General features: G+C 47.0%; 1 protein-coding gene across 1 annotated transcript in view; it reads left to right on the top strand.

Annotated features, from left to right (window-relative positions):
• The window catches only part of STK10 (serine/threonine kinase 10), a 381616-nt gene that overhangs the window by 225878 nt on the left and 128425 nt on the right, over positions 1-27313 (top strand). The window contains exon 3 of the mRNA XM_086931586.1: positions 20122-20170. Coding sequence (XP_086787712.1) covers positions 20122-20170 — 49 coding nt within the window. The remainder of the gene's footprint in view (positions 1-20121; positions 20171-27313) is intronic.

Here is a 27313-nt window from a genome sequence, read left to right as displayed (position 1 = left end):
GGCCCCAAGCAACGCTGTAAGAGAGACAAAGAGTAAACACAAATAAAGTTCAGCTCCCGAAGCTTTACCACTTTCGGTACCATTGGGACTTCTCTTAATCACAGGCGGTGACTTCGAACTCATCCCGGTGCGTACAGAAGTCGGCGGGCACTTTTCTACGTGCACACTTGTGAAAATACACTTTGTGAGCGAGCCACGATCCCTGCACAAGAAAAGATTCAGCCATTGAAGGCGAGACAATATCACCACAACTCCCTTCTATTCTAGCGCCTATAAATTAGATATATCCACCACCGCTATAGTACTTTTTATACCGTGCTCTTAGAGTTGGGGGGGTTCTGTTGGTTGTTTACCATAAAAGGGAACGATGTCCCCAAGCAGCCCGGAAAGGCGCTATGCAGATAACACAAACAAGGGCCCATAAAGTCGGGAAATGGCTTTCCAGTGAGAGCAAATGGCGTTTGCAGAGCCAAAGGTTTACAACGCGGGATAGGTGAACAGAACACGCCATGTGTAGAAGTTCCTTTTATTGTTGCTTTATTGTCCAAAGCAGTTTAAATCTGACATTTACGAAGAAACGATAAATAGGAAAGCGAAGGTTTATTAAAGACATTTTATGAAGTTGTGGGGTTCCGCTCCAGACATTGCGGGATACTTCTTGAAAATGCGAGTTATTCAAGTATGTAAAAAGAAAGTTTTAAGTCTTTTTTTAATTTTTTTTTAAGTGTCTACAGTGATCTAGGGATTTTGACAGGAGCGCTCTCTTGAGACAGAGTTTCCCTTGCTCACTTTTCAGGACAACAAGGTTTGTCACCTTGGCTTTGATGGAATTAACGTGGATTTGATCCTGAGCTGCTTGTATTCGTGTTTTGTTTTCTTGATTGTTTCGCTGTAAGGCATTGTGCTTTCCCTCAAGGCTGCCATTTCCTAGTAACAGCGTGCTTCTGTCTTTTCGGCCTCAAGAGTTTATCTTATGCATGCGCATCGAGCAAGCGAGACTATGGGGGCTTATCCACTCTTTATCCACTGCAAGGAATCGTGGCGATTCCTTGCAGTGCCCGTGACTTTTAAGCTCAATGCGCATGCGCATTGAGCTTAAAAGCGCGTGCACGTCCGTCTTGTTTTACCCGCTCCGCCCCCTCCCCTTCCCGCCGTGTCGCATTTCTCCTCCCCCCTCCCCTCTCTTCCCTCCGTCTTGTTTGTTTATTTTACCCGCTCCGCCCCCTCCCCTTCCCGCCGTGTCGCATTTCTCCTCCCCCCTCCCCTCTCTTCCCTCCGTCTTGTTTGTTTATTTTACCCGCTCCGCCCCCTCCCCTGCCCGCCGTGTCGCCGTGTCTCCGATCCTTTCGCTTGAGGAGAAAATAACGGTAATTTACAAGCCAGTGTAATGACGCCACACATATAAACCAACAATTTCGCAAGAAAACGTCCAGCTCAGACTCCTGCAATCATAGAATAGACAACTAAATAGCACGGATCACAGACTCATTGAGGAAGTGGCCAGACCATCCTCAACTTAGTCACCAAACTGCAAACCGTCCTGAAACAGCCAAAGAACAATCTTGGGGATAACTTTCACAACTTGGTACGCCCACGGCTAAACAAGATATCACAACCGTATTCAGTCTCAACACGGATAAGCAATATATCTCTCAATATAACATTTGCACAACACTATGTACTGTAAGCAGGACCTCTCAAATTATTGTTTCTGCGGTATTTTCAATCTTCTGGATTTATTTTATACTAGCCAATGTATTCCGCCATCTGCTGCATAGTTTACAGATTTCAACAAAACATGTTTCCAGCTCAAAGTCAGTTGCAACACAATGGCAGACCCATAGCAAATATTAGTTGGTTATCTTTTGGTCGTTACAGCCTGATATCAAGCTGTTGCCGATGAGATTAAACAGTTACATAGGCAGTAATAATGCCCCAAATTGATGAAATGTGGACTGGCTTTTTGTCTGTGCTTGAAAAAAACCTTATCACCGGAATGCACATAATAAAAGAGGGGCACCTTTTATTATAAGTGTGCACATAGACTTTTTTGTGCTAAGTGCAAATTGCAACTTTTCAATAAATATTTTACTCTGAGTGATAGAAGGGGCTCTGTTAGTAAAAAGCTGTTACGTACTTTAGGATGCAATTTAATCACTTGTTGAGTAACATTTTAAACCCCTCACCCTTCCTCACCCTCACCCACCCTCACCCACACTCACCTTCAACACCTCACCCTCACTCACCCTCACCCACCCTCACCCACACTCACCCTCACTCACCCTCAACGCCTCACCCTCACTCACCCTCAACACCTCACACTCACTCACCCTCGCCCTCTCTCACCCTCTACCCTCACTCACCCTCAATACCTCACCCTCACTCACCCTCACTCACCCTCACTCACCCTCACTCACCCTCACTCACCCTCACTCACCCTCACTCACCCTCACTCACCCTCACTCACCCTCACTCTCACCCTCACTCTCACCCTCACTCACCCTCACTCTCACTCACCCTCAACCCCTCACCCTTACTCACCCTCAACCCCTCACTCACCCTCACTCACCCTCACCCACCCTCACCCTCACTCACCCTCACTCACCCTCAACCCCTCACCCTCACACAGTGCAATAGGTCTCGGAGCATTTGAGTTAGAGCTTTTAGAAATGTTTATGGCTTTTTTTTTTAATTCTTTAGCATTGGCTACAGGAAACAAAAATGCTAAAGATTTACAAAAAAACCCATAAACAATTCTAAAAGCACTAACTCTAATGCTGCGAGACCTATTGCATTTCCAATGCTTGTTGTTGCAAGCTGTAGACATGGAATTTTGTTAAGTGCAATCTCACAAATTATACTAGCCGATTACTGCCGTAAACAATGTTTTTCGTGTTGGTCACTCCCACTGACAATCCTTTGTGGTAGGTTTTCATTGTAAGAATACTTTGGGCCACTCTGCAGATCTACCACATTAGCAGAGGCTATCTGGTCTATATAAAAATTGGAGAAACTACTTCATTTGGCCTGCTCTACTGCCTTCTTTTGTTAAAAATTGTTCCTGGGATCTGTCACATTAATGGAAGAAGTTGTGGTTTCAGTAAATGCAACTGCTCCCCTTTTTAGGTCTCGCATGGCGTTGCAGCGTGAAGCGCTGCCGCCAGCGAGACTTATTGTGGTTGTGATGCCTTCCAAGTGATACAGACCAGTGCACAAACAGATTCTGGTCTGTGAACGCGCTTCCCATGAACAGCTTTTGCGCGTTAATTCGATTTGAGTGCTCCTCTCCGGAAGAAGTGTTGCGCGTTAATTACAGTTAAGTGGTCCTCTCCGGGAGACGTGCTATCATTTAGCGGCGTGGGGCGCCTGTCGGCATGCTGTCATAATAACTTTCTTTGTTGTGATCGGGAGCAGGTGTCTTACTGGCGCCACGCGTTCATTAGGCAAAAAAGCTGCACAGCACGCGATATTTAGGGTGGCATGTTTTAGGACTTTTTTTGCAATTACTTGTCTCATATCCACCTCTTTGAACACTTGGCAGAGCTAAACCGACAGTATAAGAAAGACACATTCGATAATTTTGCAGCAAAAGCAAGGCAGTGCAAGCCATTCTGGAAAAATAAATGCCTAAAAAAGGCATATAACAACAATGCAAAAAAGTGCCTATGTTTTTTATACTCAAAAATGCATTGATGCTAGAATACAGAAAAAAATATTTAAGACGTTTTAAAACTTCCTTCGAGATGTAGTGAGCAAAAAAAACACTAGCCTCGTTAACGGTAGACTGGAAGAATGAAAGACGTGCAGCTTCTCAGCCTCAGTATAGCAAACTACGGAAAAAACTGAAGTATCGCGGTTCAAAAAGTGCCTACTACCTGGGATGAGCTAAAGAGCTAAACATTATACTGGGAGGCTTAGTCATATCTCGTGGGCAATAGGTAACGTCACCGTCCACCTCGGTGTGAATCACTGCGGAATACAAAAACAAATGGGGTATCCGCGACACTTCGCCAGAGGTCGTCATTACTGATATTTAGGAGGGTGGTAGGAGGTTTAAAAAATGCAGTATGTTGCAACCAGTGACAGTTCCCCTCCCCTTTTTAAATTGAAGGGAGATGTGTGCTTGTGGTATGAAATCTGAGTGAAAGTGGGAGATCTGTATTATAAATCATCTCAATTTGCTATTGACCAACAAAAGTATGATACTGGTAAATTAATGTCACCTCAGTGTGCCTGACACTGCAAATAAGTGTGACATGTTTACAGATTTGTGTGATGAAAACGTGTAATGTAAAACAGTCGTGTCTGTGTGCTGACCCAATTTCATGGTCATGTTTCCCTAGCAGAGTTACATCCTGGTTTTAATAACCCTGTCTCAGCTAGACTTTTTTGTGTTGAATGTTTTATTTGAGATGCTTCAGCTGCAATAAAAACTGTTAACATCGATCTGTCGTTTCTTCTGGCTTGTTGTGCGAAATTTCACATGCTCAAAGTCAATTTTAAATGCAAATAAATGACAATGTGTAGACAAATATGACAAAGTAGATTAGTTAAGGAAGGAGGCAGGTCGCTTGGCAGATACCCGTATCTCCACCAACAGTACCATCTCTAAAAAGCCCGAGAGGTGTTTAAGGTTAAATATACAGTCACTTTTGATTTTGGACTGTCATATAAGATGTGAACAATATCCTATATGGTCACATCATGTCCAAAAATCATTTTGATATAAGTGATTTGTTGTTAATAAAACATGATGTATTAACTAACACGAACAGAAGAGCACTGAACGAACAGAAAAATGCCGACCTTCGCCACCCTAATAGGGGCATAGGTCCAATCAACGCAAAGCATAACAGAGCCACGGCCAAATATCAAAATTGTAATAATCAATATATCAAAATAACCTATTTCCTTTACAAGTGCACTACGGTTACACCCTAAATAAAACCAAAGTGTGTATTCACTCTGTGCCACAGATAAACAAGGCATACATCAAACGTGATGCATACAGGAACACATGAAATGCACTCTGCCATAAAGCGAGCGCCAGTGAAGTCACAAGGCAGCCGCTTAGTGGTAGTCGCAGGAGGTTCTGAATTTTGTCCACGCTACGCCACTGCAGGATGGTAAAATGACTGTCACTGGTGGCACAAGCAGCTGGTGGTGGCCCCAAGGGTGCTTGCCATAGTGATCCTAATGGTAACAGCTGTGGGAGCCCGCTATCTGGTGGCGTCAGACCCCCTACAGGTTGGAGCAGAGAGGTATGCACCCCTCGTGGGGATAATAGCATGCCCTACTACAAGTTACAGAAGCGGGACCACCTCCCACTATGTTGTGGCAATGGGTCCTCCTGCTCCAAGCGATGGCAGCACCAGGATCAAAGGCAGATGGGACAGCCAGCCTCTTGCCTTACTCTAGTTTGTGCAGTTCCTGTTCAGAGTTCTGCCCCCTCCCCAGTGGGGCTCATCCCCTTGCAGGAGCAGGGCTTGCTGTCTAGCAGGAAGAGGGTGGTCAGGTCTACACCCCCTGTCGTTTCCTGCCCGCACGGGCTGCTGGGAAGCAGCAACGCCTGCAGATCTTCGCCAACCACTCCGCTGCATTGAGCTGCCGCGGGCCGACTGGCAGGCCGCGAGTGCGCGCCCACCTTCCTACAGCGACTGCCTCGCGCGTTCGCGGGATGTGCAGGCGCCCACTATATTTATATTAGCTGCAGGTTCAGAGAGCGCAGATGGCGGCACGTTTTTCTTTTGCAGTTTTATACCCTAACAAAGATTTTGGAGCGCTTTCCATTAGCACCAGTTATAATCGCAATTATATATATTTTGCCACTAAGAGACTCGAATCTGGCTTTCCAGTTCCAACGTCGCAAGCTCTGACCTTTATTTGTTTTGTAAATTTATGTAGCGCGACCTCGACCCGAAGGTATTGGAGCACACATGAGCACCATTCACATTACACAATCATTTTTGGTAGGCACAGGGAGATTGATTTGCCAGAATCACAGTTGTTGAGCCGACTCGGAGGTTCGAACCTGGTTCCCCAGCTTCAAAGGCGGAAGCTCTGGCCCTAAGACCACTTCCTTCTATGCCGTGTTCTTGAAACCAACAAGTGGTGTGACCATGGTAGAACCGATACGATTGGTGTGACCTGAAGCAGATATCTCTTATGATGTACGAACGTTTATTTTCCAGTATAAAAATAATTTAAAAACAGCCCTCTATGAATAACTGTGCTCAAGCTATCAACCCATAGTCCTAGAGGGGATGTGGCCCGCCTGCGGCCAAAGCTGCAGACTTTGGAAGTAAAAGCAGTTTCGATTTTCGGCAGCCGCTCCACTTCCTGTGTTTCTGATCAAACTCTTAGCCTCTCAGTGCCTTAATAAACAAGCATTTGCAATGCAATAGGTCTGTCATTTACGTGAGTTTGAGCTATTGGTACTGTAAATGACAATGCCTTTTATTTATGTTTTGATTTTTAAAACATAAGAAAGGCATTTCCATTTACAATGCTATTAGCTTAAACTTTCAAAGCACTGAAACCCCAGAGCTGGCCTAGCTGTTGCTGCTCTGCCGCTGCCTCTGCCTTTGCGCCCGGGTGTCATCCCTGCCTCGCTGCTCCTTTTTCCAGCTCGTTCTGCTGCTGCTAATGCCTGCTGCTGCTCTCCATGATTCACCCAAAGCAAAGAGTCAGCGGCATCGCTCCCAGCAACAGCGTAAAAAAACATCACATGGTTATTTTACGATGTTGCTGGGAGCGATGCTGCCGGCACTTTGGTTTGGGTGAAATTATGGACGGGAGAAAGGCATGCAACTGCCATGATTTTATGTTAAACAAGCATTAAAAATGCAATAGGTCTCGCCTTTGATTAAGTTAAAGCCATTTGCTTTGCTAATGGTATTGTTTAGCAAAGTAAATGGCTTTAACTTAAAGACGAGACCTATTGCATTTTCAATGCTTGTATTTTATATTCATTGTCAGAGCCCCTTTCAGAGGACCATGGGGCAAAGAGCGGATCCTGGGCCCAACCCCAGAGAATATGTCCTTTTTAGGTCAAGCCTAAGGGCAGCGCGAATGCGGTGCTCGCTCTGAGAGGCATGCTGTATTGGAGTATGCTCTTAAAGCCACCCCACTCTCCGCCCATATTTGACATTGGCTTATGTCATTGCCCTTTGTAAATGCTGGTTTCTGATTCGTACATAGGTTTGTTAGTCCCTCCTTAGTACCACCTTGTCTTCATTGCAACTTCCAACAAGGACTAGCCCTTGTACTACGGTTGTTACACGGTTTGCTTTATAAGTTGGTGAGCACTATTTTCTTTAATGCTCTTCCCCTATTCCACCCAATGTATCGGAGCCCCCGTACCGGCATCAGAGCCCCCGTACCGGCATCAGAGCCCCCGTACCGGCATCAGAGCCCCCGGCCACTTTGTTTTAAATAGTAATATATTTTTATTCAAATTACAGTGCGGTCCACTGTATAGCGACCATGCTTATTTAATTATTTAATATACGGTGCGGTCTGCATTCACTTTAGCGGTTGCGCCTATTAAATTATTTCATCACCAGCGCAGGCCGCGCTACAGAGCTTTTGAAATGACTTTTTTTTTTTACTTTGGTTAAAAGCACCATATGCGCTTTTACTATGATGGTAGCCACGCCCCTTTGTTTACACGCTGCTCATGGTAACCTGAATATGCAAGCAGCGTCTAAAAAAAGGGGTGTGGCCACCATTATAGTGGTCTCGCATTTGCGAGAGTTTGAGCTCTTGGCATTAAACACAACAATGCCTTTTATATATGTGTTCCTTTTAAAAACACATAAATAAAAGGCTTTGTCATTTTCAATGCCAATAGCTTTAACACTCGCAAATGCGAGACCTATTGCATTGAAAATGCTTGTTATAGTCTGGCTTTACAGCGCAGCTGTCACCAGACAATTGTGTGAGAATAGAGACAGACTTTGGTTCCGCCCAAATGTTGGCAACTAAAGTACATGTTTTGATTGGACAGAAGCGGTGTGCTTCCACAAAAAAAGTGATAACTCTGCACACATCTGTGATCATTTTGTTTATTTTTCCAGCTGCTTGTCCTTGAACTTTCAGGTACGCACGGTAATCTAACGCTAAATAAAGTGTCTTAGATTAGTAGATAATTTATGGTGTTTTTCTCACACTGCAGCACAGATGGGAGGAGGGCAGTCATTAACGTACATGTTTCAGTCTGTTTTGACACTGCAACTGTCACCTGACCTTGTAACCTACACTATTACAATGTTTTCATGTCTTTGCTGCCACACAAATGCATAGCCATTGCACTGCTATTTACTTGTAATGATTTGCATTACCATAAAAATGTGCTTGAAAGCCAGACTTATTGGCATTACCAATGCTTGTTTCAGCTGTGTGTCTTGATTTTCGAGTTAAAACCAAACGGCTTAAATAAATGTAGATGAAAGGTTTGGAAGTACCACAATGGAGTGACCTCTATAGAATGCGGATATTGTTAATTGGCTAGGTTACCAGCCATCGAAAAAGAACATTGTGATATCATCAAATTACCCCAATTTGGCCAAACTTTTATCCACGAAGCATCTTTAATTAAATTCTGCTGCATAACCCCAAAACTGCTGAGGCTGGCAGTTTGGAATGGGCTACAATTCAGTTTAAAGAATTCATATACTTTATTTTACTTATTTTGTCCTGATTATAAATGTTATTGCACAGATTTCGCACCCCAATACAAACCATTTAGAGCACTGATTGGCGGGAGTACTAGAGTGAGAGATTGTCACCAGGAAGTTAACTGAGGAGCAAGAAATATAATTGACTCCGCTATTTAAGGTCTAGTGTAGCTATTTGGTGTAAGTTGAGCTGTCCGACCTTTCCAGTACCTTTCATTGTCTGCTTCAGGACAAGTGGGCGATAGTGTCAAGTTAATCACATTTTTGGGGGACATTGTTCCTTTCATGGCTCTTCCTGACTTCTCGATTTGAGCAGGGCAAGCGTTTCCCATCCTTCACATGTTGCTCATTATTAAAAAGCAAAGCCGGTGTCATTCGATTTTTTTTTTTTTTTTTGTTAACCATGCCTAAAATCCACCGAATTAGTATTTGCTGGCATTTAATGTGGTAATTAAACCAGGGAATGCGTGATATGCGTCGTAAAATTCAAGCTGTCTAGTCGACGGCGTTTCGATCCCCTTGGCAATGAATGCGGGAGCTACCTGTGGCCGTGTTAATCCTCCGCATTCATTGCCTGCAGCCCGCCTGTCAGCAGAGCCCCGGTTACGGCCTACAACCCTGATTAAGTCAGACCCAGCCAACAGCACTTGCTGCCCAGACGGAAGAAACATTCAGTAACTTCGGACCATTGAGTTCCTAGACCGGATTTCAACTACGCTCTCCTGCCTGAACTTAAGTCACTGTTCCCATCGACAGCCCCGTCCTGATGACGATCCCGACTAAAGGGGATCGAAACGCCGTCGACTAGACAGCTTGAATTTTACGACGCATATCACGTCTTGTGCTCCCATATAAAGAATTGTGCTTCGAGTGATTGTAACTTGTCTCTGTTGGAGCCATTATTTGATGTTTATAATCTGGCCAATGCGTCGCCGTTGCTGTTGTTTTTAACACTTGCACACTCACTTATCACTGATTGTATATAACACTTGCACCAAGTGTCACTGGGTTGTCACAAGATCCACTCTGTACAGTGCAGTTCTAACTGTATTGATCCATTGAAGTTTTTTCCTTTTGTCCTCGAAAATAAGATTACCTTTTCTGTAAAGCATTCTGACTCCTTGGTCCTCCTTTCTTTGTAATGCTTGTTGCATACATTTCTAAAACTGCCTTTACATAATACCTGTTGGGAACAGATTTCTGACACAGACCTGATCTCCTGCATCTCTTTATTTCTTTGCTTGAATACATTTTCGCCACTTAGTTTCTTTCAAATTTGGTAGGCATTTAAACGAGCAAAGACATAGCACTATATGTGGGTACGCATCCTATTGCCAGGCAGTCTGGTTTCGAGGCACTCTGCTTCTCCCAGAGACCATTAACTGTGAATACTCCTTGTTCATTCACGCGAAATTCCGCAGATGACGATTAAGGGCCAGATGTACAATGCTTTTTCACGAACGCAAAAAGGCATTTTCAAATGTCCAAAGCCCAAATTGGGATTCGGTGACCTGTTTCTGAAGCAAAGTTTGGGATTGCAAATCTGTATTTGGAATGGGCCTGTTAAGAGTCGCGTCTCCTCCGTAAAGGCGGAGGAGCGTTGCCCCACAGCCTGCAGATGATAAAATGATAATAACAGAATGTTATCATTTTATTTATGCTGTAATTATAGGGCAGACTTCTAAAGAAATTGGGGGTTGCCCTAATAATCCGACCACATCTGGGCAATAACCCTGGAAAACAGAACAAAGCTATGGGCGGGGAACAGATTATAGTAGACATTACTGTAGAGAAAAAAATCAATGAATCCCTACCTTTGGGTAATTTAGTCCCCAACACAATCTCTTAACACAATTATAAACTCACAAACCAAGTCTGAACCAAAGTATAAATATTATTTATCTTCAGCCATGCATATTTAAAAGCAAAACATTCACCAAAAATGTACACCACAATTCAATATACTTTCCTATCCACTCTTTGTACAAATCGGTTGCTAAACGGAAAGTAAAGTTCATAAGCAATCCATGAAGGAGGTAGTCCAAAACACACTAGAGGAAACCATTTGGCTCTCTACAAAGTCCAAACGTGTGTATCCAATTTTCTTGTGTGCAATAGGTAGGGATTAACCCCTCCCCTGCTGATGACGGAACCGCTCCGTCATCGGCTGCGGTTGGGCTGTGCTGATGACGGAGCGGTTCCGTCATGGCCCGGCCGCCGCGCCTGCGCGGCGCTGATGTTGCGCCTGCGCTGCAGTTGTATTGAGCGGGGAGGGTCATGACGGAACCGCTCCGTCACCAGCACAGCTCAACCGCGGCTGGTGACGGAGCGGTTCTGTCACCAGCATGCGGCCGCTGAGCGGCCGCCCCGCCCACTTAGCGCTGCGGCGGAATAGCCGCCGCAGCGAAAGGGTTAATTGATTTTCTTTCTACATGAATTTTTTAAATCTTTTCCCGCCCATCATTTTGTTCTTTGTTTTCCCTAAGTATAGTATACTTTTAACACCTTATGTCCCTCTGCGATCCTTGAGATCCTTGGGCCAGAACTTGGCGGTGGTTCCGCGCTTCAGGCTGAGTAGGACTGGCGGCCACTCCTTCCGAGTGTTAGCCGCGAAGTGGTGGAACTTCCTTCCTGCTGAGATTCGGGCAATTGATGATCTTCTTCAGTTTAGGCGTGCCATTAAAACTTTTTTGTTTGTTTAATTTCAGGCTGCTTCCTTTTTCCTCTTTTATCGGTGTTGTGTTGTCTACCTTCTCAGAGCGCCAGGACGCCCCTTCGCTGGGGCAGCTGTGCGCTGTACAAATAAAAATAACATAACATAGGGCAGGGTGGGACGGGCATGTCAGTGAGGAGGAACAGTGTGCACTTACAAGTGCGCAGGTGTGTTTGCCCAGCCGCCCTAGGCCGTCCAAACACACATGCGCACTTATGTTTCTCCAACCGTGTTACTCGGCCAGGTTGGAGAAAAACCAGAGGCTCTACTGCCCTGACCAATCTTGGGACTTGTGACGAGGAGGACCCGGACCCGGGCCCTCCCGGCTTACTTTACCTGTGTCCTCTTTTGTCACCCAGCATGCCGACGCCTGGAAACCCGTAACGGACTGGCCCCTAACGTCCCAGGAACCGGAGGAGCCGTGTTTCTTTAACTGGGCGGAGCTGGAGCCGGAGACCGCCCATCAACAGGAGGTAAAGGTGCGCCCAAACCGATCCCAGGTGTGTTGTACACCCGGAGGGAGTGGAGAGTGGTGGCGTGAGCGAGGAGCAGAGTGGAGGAGGACCGAAGACGAGGAACCGAAGATCGCGATTGAGGAGGAGGCGTGTGAGCAGTGGAGGACGGGAGACGACGGAAGCAAAGAACATCAGCTGGACCGGACGAGTGAGCAGTGGAGGACGGGAGACGAAGAAAGCCAGGAACATCGGTTGGAGGAGGCGTGTGAGCAGAGGAGGACGGAAGAGGACGCAAGCGAAGCACAGCAACGGCAGGAGGCGGGTGCGCCGCCGAGGAGACCGGGAGCGGACTGGAGAGTGGACCAGCGGAGAGAGGAGGCGTTACAGGAACATCGGAGGAAGGAGCCCAGTGACAACGGAGACAGCGGACCACGGACCTGGGAAACCGAGGGGAGAAAGACCCGTGACGACCGCGACAAGCCGGGAGGCCAACGAGGAGGCGCATCGCCCAGCCACACTTCACACGAAGTGTGGCTCGAGCAGGTACGGTCAAGGTTCACGGGGTGGGCGGGACGTAAGTGGGGTAAACCACCGTAAAACCGAGCAGCCGACCCTCAGTGCACAGTTACCTTCCCTTCACCTCACCGGCACTTTGAGAACAACGAGCACGTGTGGTCCCTCACTACCCTTCCCTGACAAACACCCCAAAACCGCGAGCTAATAGTGGTTTCTTTACTTTTTGTTTCTTTTGGGGTCAAATCTGGAACGAGAGACAAGACGGCGGAGGCAAGGCCTACAACGCCCAGAAGGCACCGGGAAAGTCGGAGACTGGGAGCTGCCAAACAAGTGAAAGAGGACATTGACAATCCTTTGCCATTCTATCGAGTACCAGTTCAAAAGAGGAGGTTATATAAAATAATAAAACCTTCTTTGCCTCGCAACCCCGTATCAGTGAGTTTATTGGACATCCCACCCGAAAGCCCACAAGTGGTGGAGAATGCGGGCATAGAAGAAACCATCCAGGACACAAAGATGGAAGCGATATTGCAAGCCCTAGTAAAAGGTCAAGAACAGCTGGGGTGGGCTGTGGAGCAACAGCTCGCCTCCGCACAACTGGACCGGGACACTTTCCGCTCCACAGTAGTAACCCAACTAGAAGGACTGCAACAAACTAATGATCCCGGGAGTAACCCTGTGCGCGAAGCCAGACCACCGCCCACACCGGCAGGCATCTCCCTGCAAAAGTACACCCCTGGAGAGGATCCGGATGCCTTTCTATTGAATTTTGAAAGGGTGGCACTGGCATGCGGATGGCCAGTTGAGAAGTGGCCTTTCTTTTTGGCACCCCTACTGACGGGAGAAGCCCAAGCCGCCTATCAGGTGGCCAACAGCAGTGGACAGACGCCATATAGACAAATCAAAACGATCATATTGGATCATCTTGGTTTAGATGCGGAAGCATACCGCGTCCGCTTTAGGAAGGAACGGGGTCAAGGGGGGGACAATCCTAAAACCCTATTCTTCCGCCTGAAAGCCGCAGCTGATAAATGGCTGACCCCCGCTACCAGTTCCAAAGAAGACATTATGGATAAGATATATCTAGAGCAATTTCTAGAGGCACTGCCATACGGGACACAACGCTGGTTGCGACAGCATTCCAACCTAACCACCCAGCAAGCCATGGAGATGGCTACCACGTTCGTCCGGGCCCAGCCCCGCCTACACCCCAGTGAACCAGAAAAGTCTCACAAGGCAATCCCTAGACCAGAACGCAGACCCAGAGCACCTCCTGGATTGCCAAACCCCCGCTTCTTGAGCCCGGAGGCTCCTCCGTTCCGAGGACCACAGTGTTTTGATTGTGGGACCTGGGGCCACATAGCCCGCTTCTGCCCACAGAAACGCAGTCAGGAAGAACCGATGGAAGTGGGATATATGCCAAAAGCCGTCCTGTACACCGCCGAACTGGGAGGCGCATATCACGTGAGTGTGACCGTAAATGGGACTGTAATCCAAGCCCTGCTGGATTCAGGGTGTAAGCAATCAGTCATGCGGGATGTTTATGTTATGCCTCCCCAGGTAATGCCCAACGACCAAGTGTACATAAAATGTGTCCATGGGGATGTGAAGGGGTATCCGGTGGCATACGTCCCCATAGACTTAGAAGACAGGGGTCCCTTGGTAGTGAAAGTGGGGGTGATGAGTTCTCTACCGGAACCTCTCATACTGGGTACCGACAATCCCCATTTCCTAGAACTGTTCGAAGACCAATTAAGGAAAAATAAATCCCCGAGTAGAACCCCTGTCCCGGCTTTGCTGTCCCCTGACCCCTGGGAAAACAATAGGAGCTTCAAGTTCGCCCAAGCGAATGATTCCAATTTGCTAAATGCGTGGGAAAAGGCCCATGCGGAACAAGACATCCTCCCCATGAGATACCCCAGATTCCTTATCAAAGATGACCTCTTGTATCGACAAGCCAAAGCCGACGACCCAATACAACTCCTGGTACCCACTTGCTTTCGCGACCAAATAATGTTCTATGCCCATACACACCTACTGGCAGGACACACCGGCAGTGAGAAGACAACTCAGAATGTGCTCCGTAACTTCTACTGGCCGGGTGTATACCAAGACATAAAAAGCCACTGTCAGACGTGTGACATTTGTCAGCGGAAAAACACCCATCGACCAGCTGGAGTACCACTACAATCGCTCCCCATTATAGGGACCCCATTTGAGAGGGTCGGGATGGACCTGATTGGCCCTCTACCCAAAACCCGGAAGGGACATCAATACGCTCTGGTAATCGTGGACTATGCCACGCGCTTTCCAGAGGCATTTCCCCTAAAAGCACCCACCTCGAAAAACATCGCCGAGAAATTTTTAGAGTTGTTCTCCAGGGTAGGATTTCCTAAAGAAGTCCTAACGGACCAGGGCACCCCATTCATGTCCCGAGTCATGAAGGAAGTCTGTCAACTCCTGAACCTCCACCAGATCCGAACGTCTGTGTATCACCCTCAGACCGACGGACTGGTGGAGAGGTACAATGGTACCCTGAAAACCCTGCTGAAGAAAATGCTCACTGTTAACGGGAATGAATGGGATCTCTTGTTGCCATTGGCATTATACGTTATACGAGGCCAAACGCAGAGCAGCTTAGGCTGTTCTTCTTTTGAGATGTTATATGGGCGACAACCCCGCAGCCTGCTGGAGATGACCCGAGAAGTATGGGAGAACGAGAGCGACGGTGACACAAGATCATTGCTGGAGTATAGCCAGAATTTAAGGAATAAACTTGGGAAAATACGAGAGCTGGCCTTCACCCAACTGGAGTCCAGTCAACAGAGACAGCAGGCCCACTACAACAAAGGAAAGAAGTGGCGACATCTAGCAGTAGGTGACTGGGCATTGGTGTTGTTGCCCTCGATGTCAAAAAGATTCCAGAATGAATGGCAAGGCCCATTTCAAGTCATCGAGACGATTGGGAAAACCACCTACCGGTTACAAATGAGTAGGAAGAAAAACCAGGTTTTCCATATCAATCTCCTAAAAAAATGGTTGGGGCCAGCTCCTCTGGTCGCGAGGGTGACCATCCCGGAACATAACAATCAAAGCACCACACTGGACGAACTGGTAATAAGCGAGGAATTATACGATAGTGAACAAGCTGAACTACAAACCACCCTACGTCCCTTCAAGAGGATCTTTTCAAACATCCCAGGGGCCACTACCCTTACCGAACATCGGATAGAAACCCCCGAGGGCGTCACAGTAAAACAAAGACCCTATAGAATACCAGCCGCCAAGAGAAAAGCAATAAGTAATGAAGTGAAAGAGATGCTGAGGCTAGGGGTCATCCGGCCCTCCCACAGTGAATGGTCTTCACCCATCGTAATGGTGCCCAAGCCAGATGGTAGCAGCAGGTTCTGCATGGATTTTAGAGCCTTGAATGCAGTGTCATCATTCGACGCCTACCCAATACCCCGCATTGATGAACTGATTGAGAAACTAGGAAATGCAAAATACATCAGTACCCTTGATTTAACTAAAGGGTACTGGCAGGTCCCTCTCAGAGAGGTAGATCGGAAAAAAACGGCCTTCGCCACTCCCGACGGACTCTACGAGTTTAACGTCCTTCCCTTTGGCCTCCACGGGGCTCCGGCCACTTTTCAAAGACTTATGAACGAAGTACTAAGAAATCATCAAGAATATAGCTCGGCCTACCTGGATGACATCATTATATTCAGTCCTTCTTGGGAAGAACACCTGAGACATCTACGAAACGTACTACAGCAACTGAGGGAAGCAGGGCTTCACGTCAATTCAAAGAAATCCCGAGTAGGATTTCGAAAAGTCAAGTATCTGGGGTTTGTACTGGGGCATGGTGTCATTGAGCCACAAATTGAGAAGGTCAGGGCAATAGCAGACACCCCTTTTCCCTCCAGTCAGAAGGAAATGAGAGCCTTCCTTGGCCTCGTAGGCTACTATAGAAGGTTTATCCCCTCCTTTTCGGATATAGCCGCCCCCTTGACTGACACGTTGAAGAACCACACCAAAAGTCAGGTTCTACAGAATCCAACAGTTGCCATGTGGAACGCATTTCAAACACTGAAGCGTGCCATCACGACCAGTCCCGTCCTTACCTCTCCGGATTTCAACAAGCCCTTTCTCCTGCACACGGACGCATCTGATTTCGGTATTGGGGCGGTGTTGTCCCAAGAATCCGAATCCGGCATTGAGCGCCCCATACTGTACATCAGCCGCAAATTATTCCCAAGAGAGGTTAAATACCCTACCATAGAAAAAGAGTGTTTAGCGATCAGGTGGGCAATTGACAAATTGAGATATTACCTGGAGGGGCATTCATTCATCCGCTATACTGATCATGCCCCTCTTACCTGGATGAGCCGGAACATCTCGAACAACCCACGTGTCCTGCGGTGGTTCCTGGCCCTGCAACCCTTCCGGTTCCAGGTCCGTCACCGTAAGGGGAAGGACAACGCCAATGCGGACTATTTGTCACGGTATCCTCTCCCCGATCGGGAGAATCGTAGGGGGGAGGGATGTGACGAGGAGGACCCGGACCCGGGCCCTCCCGGCTTACCTTTACCTGTGTCCTCTTTTGTCACCCAGCATGCAGACGCCTGGAAACCCGTAACGGACTGGCCCCTAACGTCCCAGGAACCGGAGGAGCCGTGTTTCTTTAACTGGGCGGAGCTGGAGCCGGAGACCGCCCATCAACAGGAGGTAAAGGTGCGCCCAAACCGATCCCAGGTGTGTTGTACACCCGGAGGGAGTGGAGAGTGGTGGCGTGAGCGAGGAGCAGAGTGGAGGAGGACCGAAGACGAGGAACCGAAGATCGCGATTGAGGAGGAGGCGTGTGAGCAGTGGAGGACGGGAGACGACGGAAGCAAAGAACATCAGCTGGACCGGACGAGTGAGCAGTGGAGGACGGGAGACGAAGAAAGCCAGGAACATCGGTTGGAGGAGGCGTGTGAGCAGAGGAGGACGGAAGAGGACGCAAGCGAAGCACAGCAACGGCAGGAGGCGGGTGCGCCGCCGAGGAGACCGGGAGCGGACTGGAGAGCGGACCAGCGGAGAGAGGAGGCGTTACAGGAACATCGGAGGAAGGAGCCCAGTGACAACGGAGACAGCGGACCACGGACCTGGGAAACCGAGGGGAGAAAGACCCGTGACGACCGCGACAAGCCGGGAGGCCAACGAGGAGGCGCATCGCCCAGCCACACTTCACACGAAGTGTGGCTCGAGCAGGTACGGTCAAGGTTCACGGGGTGGGCGGGACGTAAGTGGGGTAAACCACCGTAAAACCGAGCAGCCGACCCTCAGTGCACAGTTACCTTCCCTTCACCTCACCGGCACTTTGAGAACAACGAGCACGTGTGGTCCCTCACTACCCTTCCCTGACAAACACCCCAAAACCGCGAGCTAATAGTGGTTTCTTTACTTTTTGTTTCTTTTGGGGTCAAATCTGGAACGAGAGACAAGACGGCGGAGGCAAGGCCTACAACGCCCAGAAGGCACCGGGAAAGTCGGAGACTGGGAGCTGCCAAACAAGTGAAAGAGGACATTGACAATCCTTTGCCATTCTATCGAGTACCAGTTCAAAAGAGGAGGTTATATAAAATAATAAAACCTTCTTTGCCTCGCAACCCCGTATCAGTGAGTTTATTGGACATCCCACCCGAAAGCCCACAGGACTGCTCGCATGCTACGAGAGCAGTGTCTGGATTGGGTGTAGAGCCTGTGCTCTGAGGTCCCATTCTCTCCCGGGGAGAGGAGCAGTAAGCCGGCTGTCAGTGGGAGTGGAGCAGCGCGGCAGGTAAGTCTTTTTTTATTTTTAAACTTTTAAATTCTTTCTCCCACCCCCTACCCAACCCTCACCCACCCCTGCGGCCATCCTACCACTCTAGATAGGTGGTGGCCACTACTGCTGTTTAGGTCATCACTTCCGAATATTGATTCGCATTGGTATATACAAATGTTTTGAGACCGAAATGTGGTCGCAAAACATTCGCATTTTACCACCAACATTAAGTTGGTGGTAAGCCATTTGCAAAGGGAAAGGGTCCCCTTCCCGTTTGAGAATGAAAAAATATCTATTTTTTTTAGGAGCTAGCAGTGGTCCCATGGACCATTGCTACTCTTTAAAAAATGAAACCGAGAACGTTTTTCTTTTTTTTTTTATTAACGCAAAAGGAAAACAGACTGTGACTGACACAGTGGTCCGCTAACCCCAGCAGTCCATTGTCCCTGTGATTTTTGCGATTCCCAATGGGACGCAAACTGAGTTGCATCCTTAATATTCGTGAGGTGTAGGTTATTTGCGACCCACTGGGAATCTCAAAGTGCAAAACACACTTTCGGAAATTAGTGTTTGCGATTACCAAATACCGAACTATGGCACTCTCTCCCAGCAAAAACCAGAGACCTACAAGACCATCTGCAATTTGGGAAGAAATTTGAGACCTGACTTCCTCATAGTTGGACCCTACGGGGTTGATCGTTTTACAGAGTCTCTGATAGTGCGCCTCAATGATCCTGGCTGTACCGAGCTAATATATGCCTGTGGATTCTCCTCTATGGAACATCAAGTATGGCTGCATTTCTCTTGAATATCTACTCCTTAGCCTTGATTTGACAGTCTTCTTGTGCATGGTGTACGCCAGTCTTTGCCCAAACGCAAGTGGGACATTTATGCATACAGTGAGTACCCAAGGGTCGCTCTCTACTTGCACTCATATGGATCACGCTTCTACGATTAGAATGAATGCTCTTCCTAGCGTCTGCCTGAGGGGTTATTCCCTTTGTGTTTTTGGTGTGATTTATGAGATCAGCCACCATGGCTGACTGAATAAGATCCGTATTCGCCTTTTTGTTTTACCCCACTTCAGGCGCATTATATGGTGTGCTGTAATGACTGCCTGATGTGCACCACTCTCGGCTCTGCATGGATTCTCTACAGACCCACACAGTTAGGCATGCTCGCTGTATGTTGTTGCTCTTCCTACCTTTATACTCCTAAACGCGGACCTGGGGAGAGCATCACTCTGGTCTGTGGTGCACAACATCAAAACATTTTCCACTTAGCCCACACTGCACTTAGGTACTCTTGCAACCAAGCACTCCCCCATGCTGCAATGTGAAATCCCTTCATGAATGCGCCTAAGTGCCTCTCGTGGAGTATCAAGCAATATATAAATGCAACCACAATGAAGTCCTATCCTTGCCCTTGGTGCCGCAGTCTAGGAATTGACCTCTTCCTGCTTGGGTGGACTTTTTCTGGGACTAATGACGTGGGGTCATTAACAGCTTAAAAACAATTCCCTCCACAACAGGAAGGGATTGATTTCTTAAGGGCCGGCATGGTTATAGATGCCTGATCCCAGCCCGAAGGTCTTACAATGCAAGTGGCTTTGCTCTGCTGTGATTTGTTTAATGTCTCTTACAAAGTCAACTAAGTTAAGATGGCACTGTTCCCCCTCCAGTCCCTTTTTGAGGACTTACATAAAGCAAACCAGCGTGTGTACTTTCTACACGTCTTAGTACATTCAAAATTACCCTCAAACACCATTAAAAATGATATTCTGTTCACAAATGAGTTCTGAGGTTGTGAGAGCTTCTAAAATGTAAAAGTAACCCAAACATGAAAGTTGTTTTGTATTTCAGAAAGATTTTAAAACCTTCGCACTGCAATATATTTTGAGACCACCTCACTGCACTCTTTAGTTATATTTCTCTCCCCTTGCCTCCTTCTTAGATAATGATTGAATTTTGTCCTGGCGGCGCAGTGGATGCAGTCATGCTTGGTAAGTGGAGCAGCCGCCTATTGAAATGTGTGTTATTTCTTGATTTGGGCTTATTGTTGAACATGTTCAGACATTCACATGCACTATCCGAAAGTACCACATTTCTCTATTTTTTTTTTAAAGCCTGCATGGTGGTGTTTCTGTTGGTGAGCTGCTCAACCTCTGTCCACCTCTCCTGAATGTACAATAGAGATAGCCATGAACAAGTGTAGATTGTGGTACCCTTTCGAATAACATTTAAGAACCGGTTTCACTCCCATGGTGAGCACCTACCCTCTGTCACCAACCTTGCCTGACACTTTCGCTTCCAGGTCTTCTCAAAATATGTTTGTCCAGACGATTGCTGTGATACTGTGATACTGGTTTGCTTTATAATGTGCCATCCTCTATGATAAGTTAGAGCCACTATGTGGAACTGAAACAACCTTTGTGCAGCATTTCCAGGTCACTGCTTTTCAATCTCTTAAGTTTGTTTAAAAAGCGCCATCCCACGAAGTTACTTACTCGTGTGTGTGTGTGTGTGTATATATATATATATATATATATATATATATATATATATATATATATATATATATATATATATATATATATATATATATATAAAGAGGAGAACTCTGGGTAGTTCTCAGTTTAGGTGGAAAGCAGCTCTTGTTAGTGCACTCTAAACACCAGTAACACTCTAGATCTGCTCACCTCAAATGTCTGTTTTTCTATCAGTCTTTCACAGAGGATTAGCACAGTGCCATCCACGCCGAGCTAGAAAAGGACAAAGTCTTTTGCCATTTCTACAGCAAAGTCTTTAAGCATAGGACTAACACAGTGCTGTCCTTGCCGAGCTGTAAAATGACAAAAGTCATTTATCACTCCAGGCACAGTATTACAGCTTTGATAAATGTATATGTATTTATGTGTGTGTGTGTATATATATATATATATATATATATATATATATATCAAAACCAATACCCTTGCAGGCATAGAGTGATGCATTAATTATGCAAAAAAGAAGTAGAGAGCTCTGCCATTTTTACAAGATCTTTAACCCCTTCACCACGGCTGTTATTTCACCGCAGTGCGGCGGTTCCGCGGAGTGGGCGGGGCTGCGTCGGCCGTTCGCAGCACCAACGAGGTAGTGCTCGAGACGGCAGCAGGGAAGGGGTTAAGCATAGGATTAGCACAGTGCTATTCACGCCGAGCTGTAAAATGACAAAAGCTATTTACGACTCCAGGCACAGTATTACAGCTTTGGACTGGTAAAATACCATCCAAGCCAACCTGAAATGAATAACCCCTTGGATGCTCATGACTGAACGGTTCCGTCATGAGCGTCGGTTGGCCTGTGCTCATGACGGAACCATTCCGTCATGAGTCCGTTGGCTCATTAGAAAGTTCAGCACAGCGCACAAATCTGCGCTGCGCTGATGTGGTTAAAATCAACCCCTCACACGTGTGTATATGTTTATTTTCTGACATTGGCATTATAGAGTTTTTTGTTTGTTTTTTCACTGTACCAACTATGATTTTCACTCATCTGATGTTTGTAACCACATCTAAATAAAACTGTAAAGCGCTGTGGCACCCCTGAAATAAGGTTGACTCTAAATAAAACAGCTAATAAATGTATTAATCAGATTTCAGACCGTCCTCTCTTTTTACACCACTATATCCGAGTTTCCCAGTAAATCCTGAAGGAACTAAATCGAGCGGAGAGGCTAGGAAATGCCTATACTAACCTCTCCCTTGCGCCGTGAAATTCCCCAAGAGCCGCACTGTGCACAGGCATATGCATTTGAAACTGCTGGGGTGGGTAGCTATTCGAGTGACAGGAGAGCTACTGGCATCAGGGGCATAATGCATTCCCCCTGCAGCCAGCAGAACCCCCACCCATAAGTCACCCAAATTTAGCCTAAGGTCTAAAGATATTTGTGAGAGATGGGAGTTTCAAAGGCCCCATACCACATTCCGCAGGGGACCTCGTCCTTTTGTGGGATGCCATTGACTGGCACTTGACGCGTGGCACTGGTGTGCCACCCCTGTCACCAGGGTTCACGCATGGAACAGGAAGGGAACACAGCCCTGCAAGCCTATTTACTTTCTGCAGTTCCACTTCTTGGCCTTCAGGACCCATAGGAGTGCCCTGAGGGTATATAAGTGTGACAAGTGGTTAATCCCATTACTGCAGCGGAGTTCAGAAAATTATAATATCACTTCTGCTACCTCGGTGTTGTCATTTCTGTCCCTACAGGCTATAGTTAGAACACGGACATTCTGGATCTGGATGAAACAAGCTTCTAAGGGTACTTACTCCTCTATTACTCAAGTCTTATATAACCTTCCCAAAGTCTAGTTCCGTCGCTTCAGTAAATACTCTGTCCTGCTGTTGCTTAGGGACGGGACGGTCCTTCAGGGAAGTGAGGTTGAATGAGAGAGTATAGGCACTCCTTTTTCGTGGTTATGGGACTCATTATATTATCCTTTTGTGGAGGCTGTCTGTTTAAAGCATTTTTAAAGGATCCTTATGCGTGTGGCCCTTTTCTGCCCCATGATATTGCTCGCTTGTCTCGCGTAGGGGCAGATCTCCAACCTCCTGCCTGGGGCTTTTTCAGGTACTCCTGCCCACCCTGTTGACCTTCTGAGGAAAAAAACCCTTCTGCTGTTCCTGCTGCCGTAGTCATTTACAGCAATCACATGTCTTGTCAGCCCTCCACTATCTGCAGGACCATAGTTCCTGATGTAAGCTGACTTTCCATCTACTCCTGCCCATCCCTCCAAATGTCCCAAGCATACATCACCTGCGCCTTCCGGGCAGCGCCATTTCTGCCAGAGCCCTGCAGTGAGGCTACCCAGCCGGGGCAGTGTCTCCTAGCTCGTTGCTCACTTCTAGAGCTTTGCGTGCTGGCCTCTGAGTTTTTTGGGACTTCACCTAGAGCCTTCCCCTCGACCACACGGACTGCCTTCGCTGTGCATGCTCCGGAGCCTTCAACATGGCTGCCACCAGGGCACAAGTCCTAAAAATAGAAGTGGGGGGATGCTATCACCGGAAGTGACGTCACGAAAGGTGGATTGCACCATCGGGCTAATTGCCTCCCCTCGCTCCCCCTTAAATGCTATTGCATCTGAGAAGTCTGCGCGTGAGCAGCGTGCTGTGAGCTCCGAGCTCCTCGTCACAGAGAGGCCAAAGAGTGAAGTCCAGCTGTTTGGCAGGGGGGACGGCGTCCACCCGGTAAAATAAGTGGGGAACGCCGTCCACCCGCGTGGTACCCCGACTGGAGCCCTGGCTGCCACGCCATCCCCAGATCCATCTGGAAGGCCTCTCCACATCTCTTCAGTGTTGCACCTTGCTCCAGTTGGGGTTTTACACCCGGTTTAAGTGTTATCTACGTTTCCAGAATAAAAAAGAATCAATCCTGATCCCTCTCGTGCCCTGTGGTTCCACCGTCACAAGCATGCAAGAGTCCCTCACGATTTTCCCAAACAACTCAGTTGGCCCCCTTAGAACTCACCCTCAAAGTAAGGACCCAAAGTGCAAGCTTTGATATTTGCTTTACCATACCTACATGTTAGATTGGGTTCTTTTTTTCAGTGATATTGCAAAAGCTGGAATTGGATCCGTTTATAATTAGGATTACTTTCTTTTACTCTTTGTGCAACGCTGGTTGCATTAGCTATCGAGGGTTTGCGATGTTTACAAGCCCCGCCCACCCCGGGCCTCCTGTAGCATGCAGTCAGTATGCTTTGATCACTCTTTCAAACACGCTCTGAAGTGTCTGCACCCACACCTGCTTTGAATCGCAGCTTTCAAAAGTTCTTTCAACTTCAGATTTCTTACAAAAAATAACTGAAAGGCGACTGCCCTCTGAGAACGTCCTTTGTCCCTCTTAAACAATTACTTTTTTTTATTTTAAATGCCCAGCTGGCTTGTGTAACATTTCACTGTTTTCTGTTACATTCGCTCATCCATCGTTTTTCATCACTTTTTCTCTTTTACGTTTTGGGTCTGCATTCTAAAATTATATAGCCCTAACATCTAAGGGATTTCATCCAGCCCTCATTATCCGTTGTGGGGTTCCCATTTGTCTTCCGCCTACTACAGCATACAGGAAAGGGCACTGGGTTGTGGGTCTGGTGGCTCAGTGGTCTAATACCTCCGCTGTAGGGGCCTATGTTCATCCTCATCTCATGGTCATAGGTTCAAATCCTGGAGAGTCCACCCAGCCTTTCATCCTTCTGAGGTTGATAAAATGAGTACCATTGAGTTGGGTAACAATAAACATCTGTTGTTCAGCGCCAAGATACCCTTGGGTGAACATGCGCTTTACAAATACACGTTCTTTTATGTCAGGCCACTTCAGCCATTGGCTAACTTCACTTTGCGGGCATTTTGCTTTGGTCCAAGGACGTAGCTATCGTTGCCGCAGCCTGTGCAGCGTGAAGTAATCAGGACAGTAGATCTTGGTCCAAGATTAGTTTATTATCTGGAGATAACAGCTTAGACATCCAAACGTTGGAGAGCCAGAGAGATCTGGACAACTCCCACTTACAGAATGTAGAACACACAACATAATATAACAATTCTACAGAAGCAATATCTAAAAGGGATACTACACAGTGCACCAGGGTTGAAGACAAGCGCCCCCTCTGCACTGGCTGCTTTTCTGTAAGCCCTGCATAAGCCCCTTCAAACCAACTTTTTAAATGAATGGTTTAAGGGGGAAAGTAAGTGTATCGCTGCAGGAGCTGACTGATAGTGAGGCATGCTTTCTAAACTGGGGGATTTCCTTTCATTGTAATCCGTGTTTCTGTGCAATTTTGATATTAATATTTCCAGTGAACGGAAATCCAAAATCGTAATTAGAACGGTCTATTACAGCGGGTGTGGAATTGTCTCAAAAGTTTGCACTGCCATACTCTCTACCGGCCCAAACAAATGCTCAGTGGGTGGATTTCTCCCTCATTCTTTGAAAAATAACCTTTTATTAACAAATGGCGATTATACAGTTGGTCTGTCTGTATGTATGTGTTATTTCTATAGCTCGAACCAAGCCAAAAGGCGGTGGAGTGCTGTTGCAAGGTCAAAGACAAAATTTATGTCTGAACACCTGTGCCAAAACATAGTGTGTGGTGGTAGAAGGGCTTCTTGAACCTAGCAAGACCAGGCTTCCTGAGAGGACTTGCCTTGATAATGCAGAACAATCTTACTATAGAGTCCTGCCAACTACACTGATTTTTTTTAGTATGGTAGAGGTTTAGCAAAAGAGATGACAAACGGACACTCTTTCATAGCTGTTAGGTGTTCCCATGCCATGTTGGTCACATTCTGTCAATCTTTTTTTCATGTTTTATAAACCAACAAAGGATTGCATATATATGTAAATACAAACCGTGACCTGAAGTTTGTAGAGAAACTTCTGCAACATACACTTAAATCATTCAATGTTTTTGCAGGTTTTTTCATTAATGTAATCGGTCTGTCCCTGTCACCGTTTTTTATCATATGTGAAATTCTCACTTTCTAGCATGTCTGATTCTATATTGTGGGTTTTTGTTTAGTGTGCTCCATACCTTCAAATGGGATGTTGGCCAGTCTTGCTCTTGGCCAATCTCAGTTACTGTTTTCACTTAAAATTGAGTCTTGGGAAGCTTCCGATTGTGGTCAGCCAGGTAAAATGAAATGAAAATGCTATTTATAAAGTGCATGGCTACCCGGAGGCATCCCAGCGCTGTGACGGTAATTAGAGTTGGAGTGAGCCTCTACGGAAAGAGCCAGGTCTTTAGATGTTTTTGGAATGTGAGGTGGTTGGGTTGTTACGGAGGTTCAGTGGTAGGGCGTTCCAGAGTTTGGCGGCATTGGGGCCGGTAACACAAGCTAGCTAGTCTCATAGCCACTTCAGTGTGGACGGACACCAGCCTGAGGTCCTGCAGCACCGCTCCACTTGGGGATGAGCAGGAGGTATTCTTGTGGGGTGACTTTTCAGTCACCACCTGGGAAGCGGAGAAAGAGAAAGAGAGCGAGAAGAAAAAATAAAAAGAGATTAAATAGAACCCTCATGGAATCCCATGGTAAACATGGTCTGCTTGACCCGAGGGTAAGCAGAAACTTCAGGGTAAGAGAGAGCAAGCGATACTGGGTCGAACAGGGACCTAGGCAGACCTGAAGTTGAGCAAGGTTGCCAGGCAGCAAGGAGTGAGCCATATTGCAAAATAACCTCAAAGAGAGCAGTAGACTCATTGGCCTGTTGTATGAGCAGGATCCTCCGAGAGCGGAAATGAGTTTGAGTCCTGAGGAAGAGTGGATAGTTTCAAGACCAACTAATTAAGCATGGGCGGAAAATCCGTTTCGCTCGCGGATTTTGCGGATTTTCGGGAAATTCGCAATCCGCGAGATTCGCGAATCTCCCGCAAAATCCGCGAGCAGCGGATTTTGCTCGCACTGCTCGCACTGTTCGCGTGAGTTCGCGGCTTCCCAGTACAACTTCGCGCCCCGCGAATAAGTGCAAAATTGCAGAAATACGATCTTAGCAAAACTGAAACTACTTACCAGGTTCAAAAGTTCAGGCTCATCATTAGTAGCCATTTCCTGTAGTGCTTCCTGAGGGGCCCCTCCAGAGTTCAGTTGCAACTATTATGTGACCCTGCTCTGAACCTCAGAATAGTTACACATATGCCACAAAGGTCCTGAATTACAGCTAAGGGAGACAAGCAGGAGCCAGGCTGGAAGTTCAAATCCATTAATCAGCCCCTAATTCATTATTGTCAGTTGGGGCAGGGCAGGTGTTGTAACTAATTTTGCAACAATGAAAGCACTTAGCAAGTGCAAAAGATCACTAATCAGGAAGCACTAAGGAAGCAGGTGCCAGCTAAAAAAATATTCTGTGACACATTAATCAGCCCCAAATTAATTCAGGTCACTTGAGGCAGGGAAGGTGTGCTTGCGTTGCCACAATAATGTACACTGACTGGACAACCAGAGGGTGCTGTGATGAAACAGAGGGTGGCATGGGTGGGCCAGAGGGTGGCATGAGTAGTCAGAGAGTGGCAGTGGTGACAGAGAGTGGCAGTGATGAAGAAGAGTGTCCCAAACAGGCTGGACACGTAGAAACAACAAGTTCGCGAAACTTGCGACCCGACAGGTAAGTTCGC

This window comes from Lissotriton vulgaris, chromosome 7, assembly GCF_964263255.1.
Source record: "Lissotriton vulgaris chromosome 7, aLisVul1.2, whole genome shotgun sequence".
NCBI classification, from domain to species: domain Eukaryota; kingdom Metazoa; phylum Chordata; class Amphibia; order Caudata; family Salamandridae; genus Lissotriton; species Lissotriton vulgaris.
The sequence above is the reverse complement of the archived record's forward strand: the minus strand, read 5'-3'. Positions and strand labels throughout refer to the sequence as shown.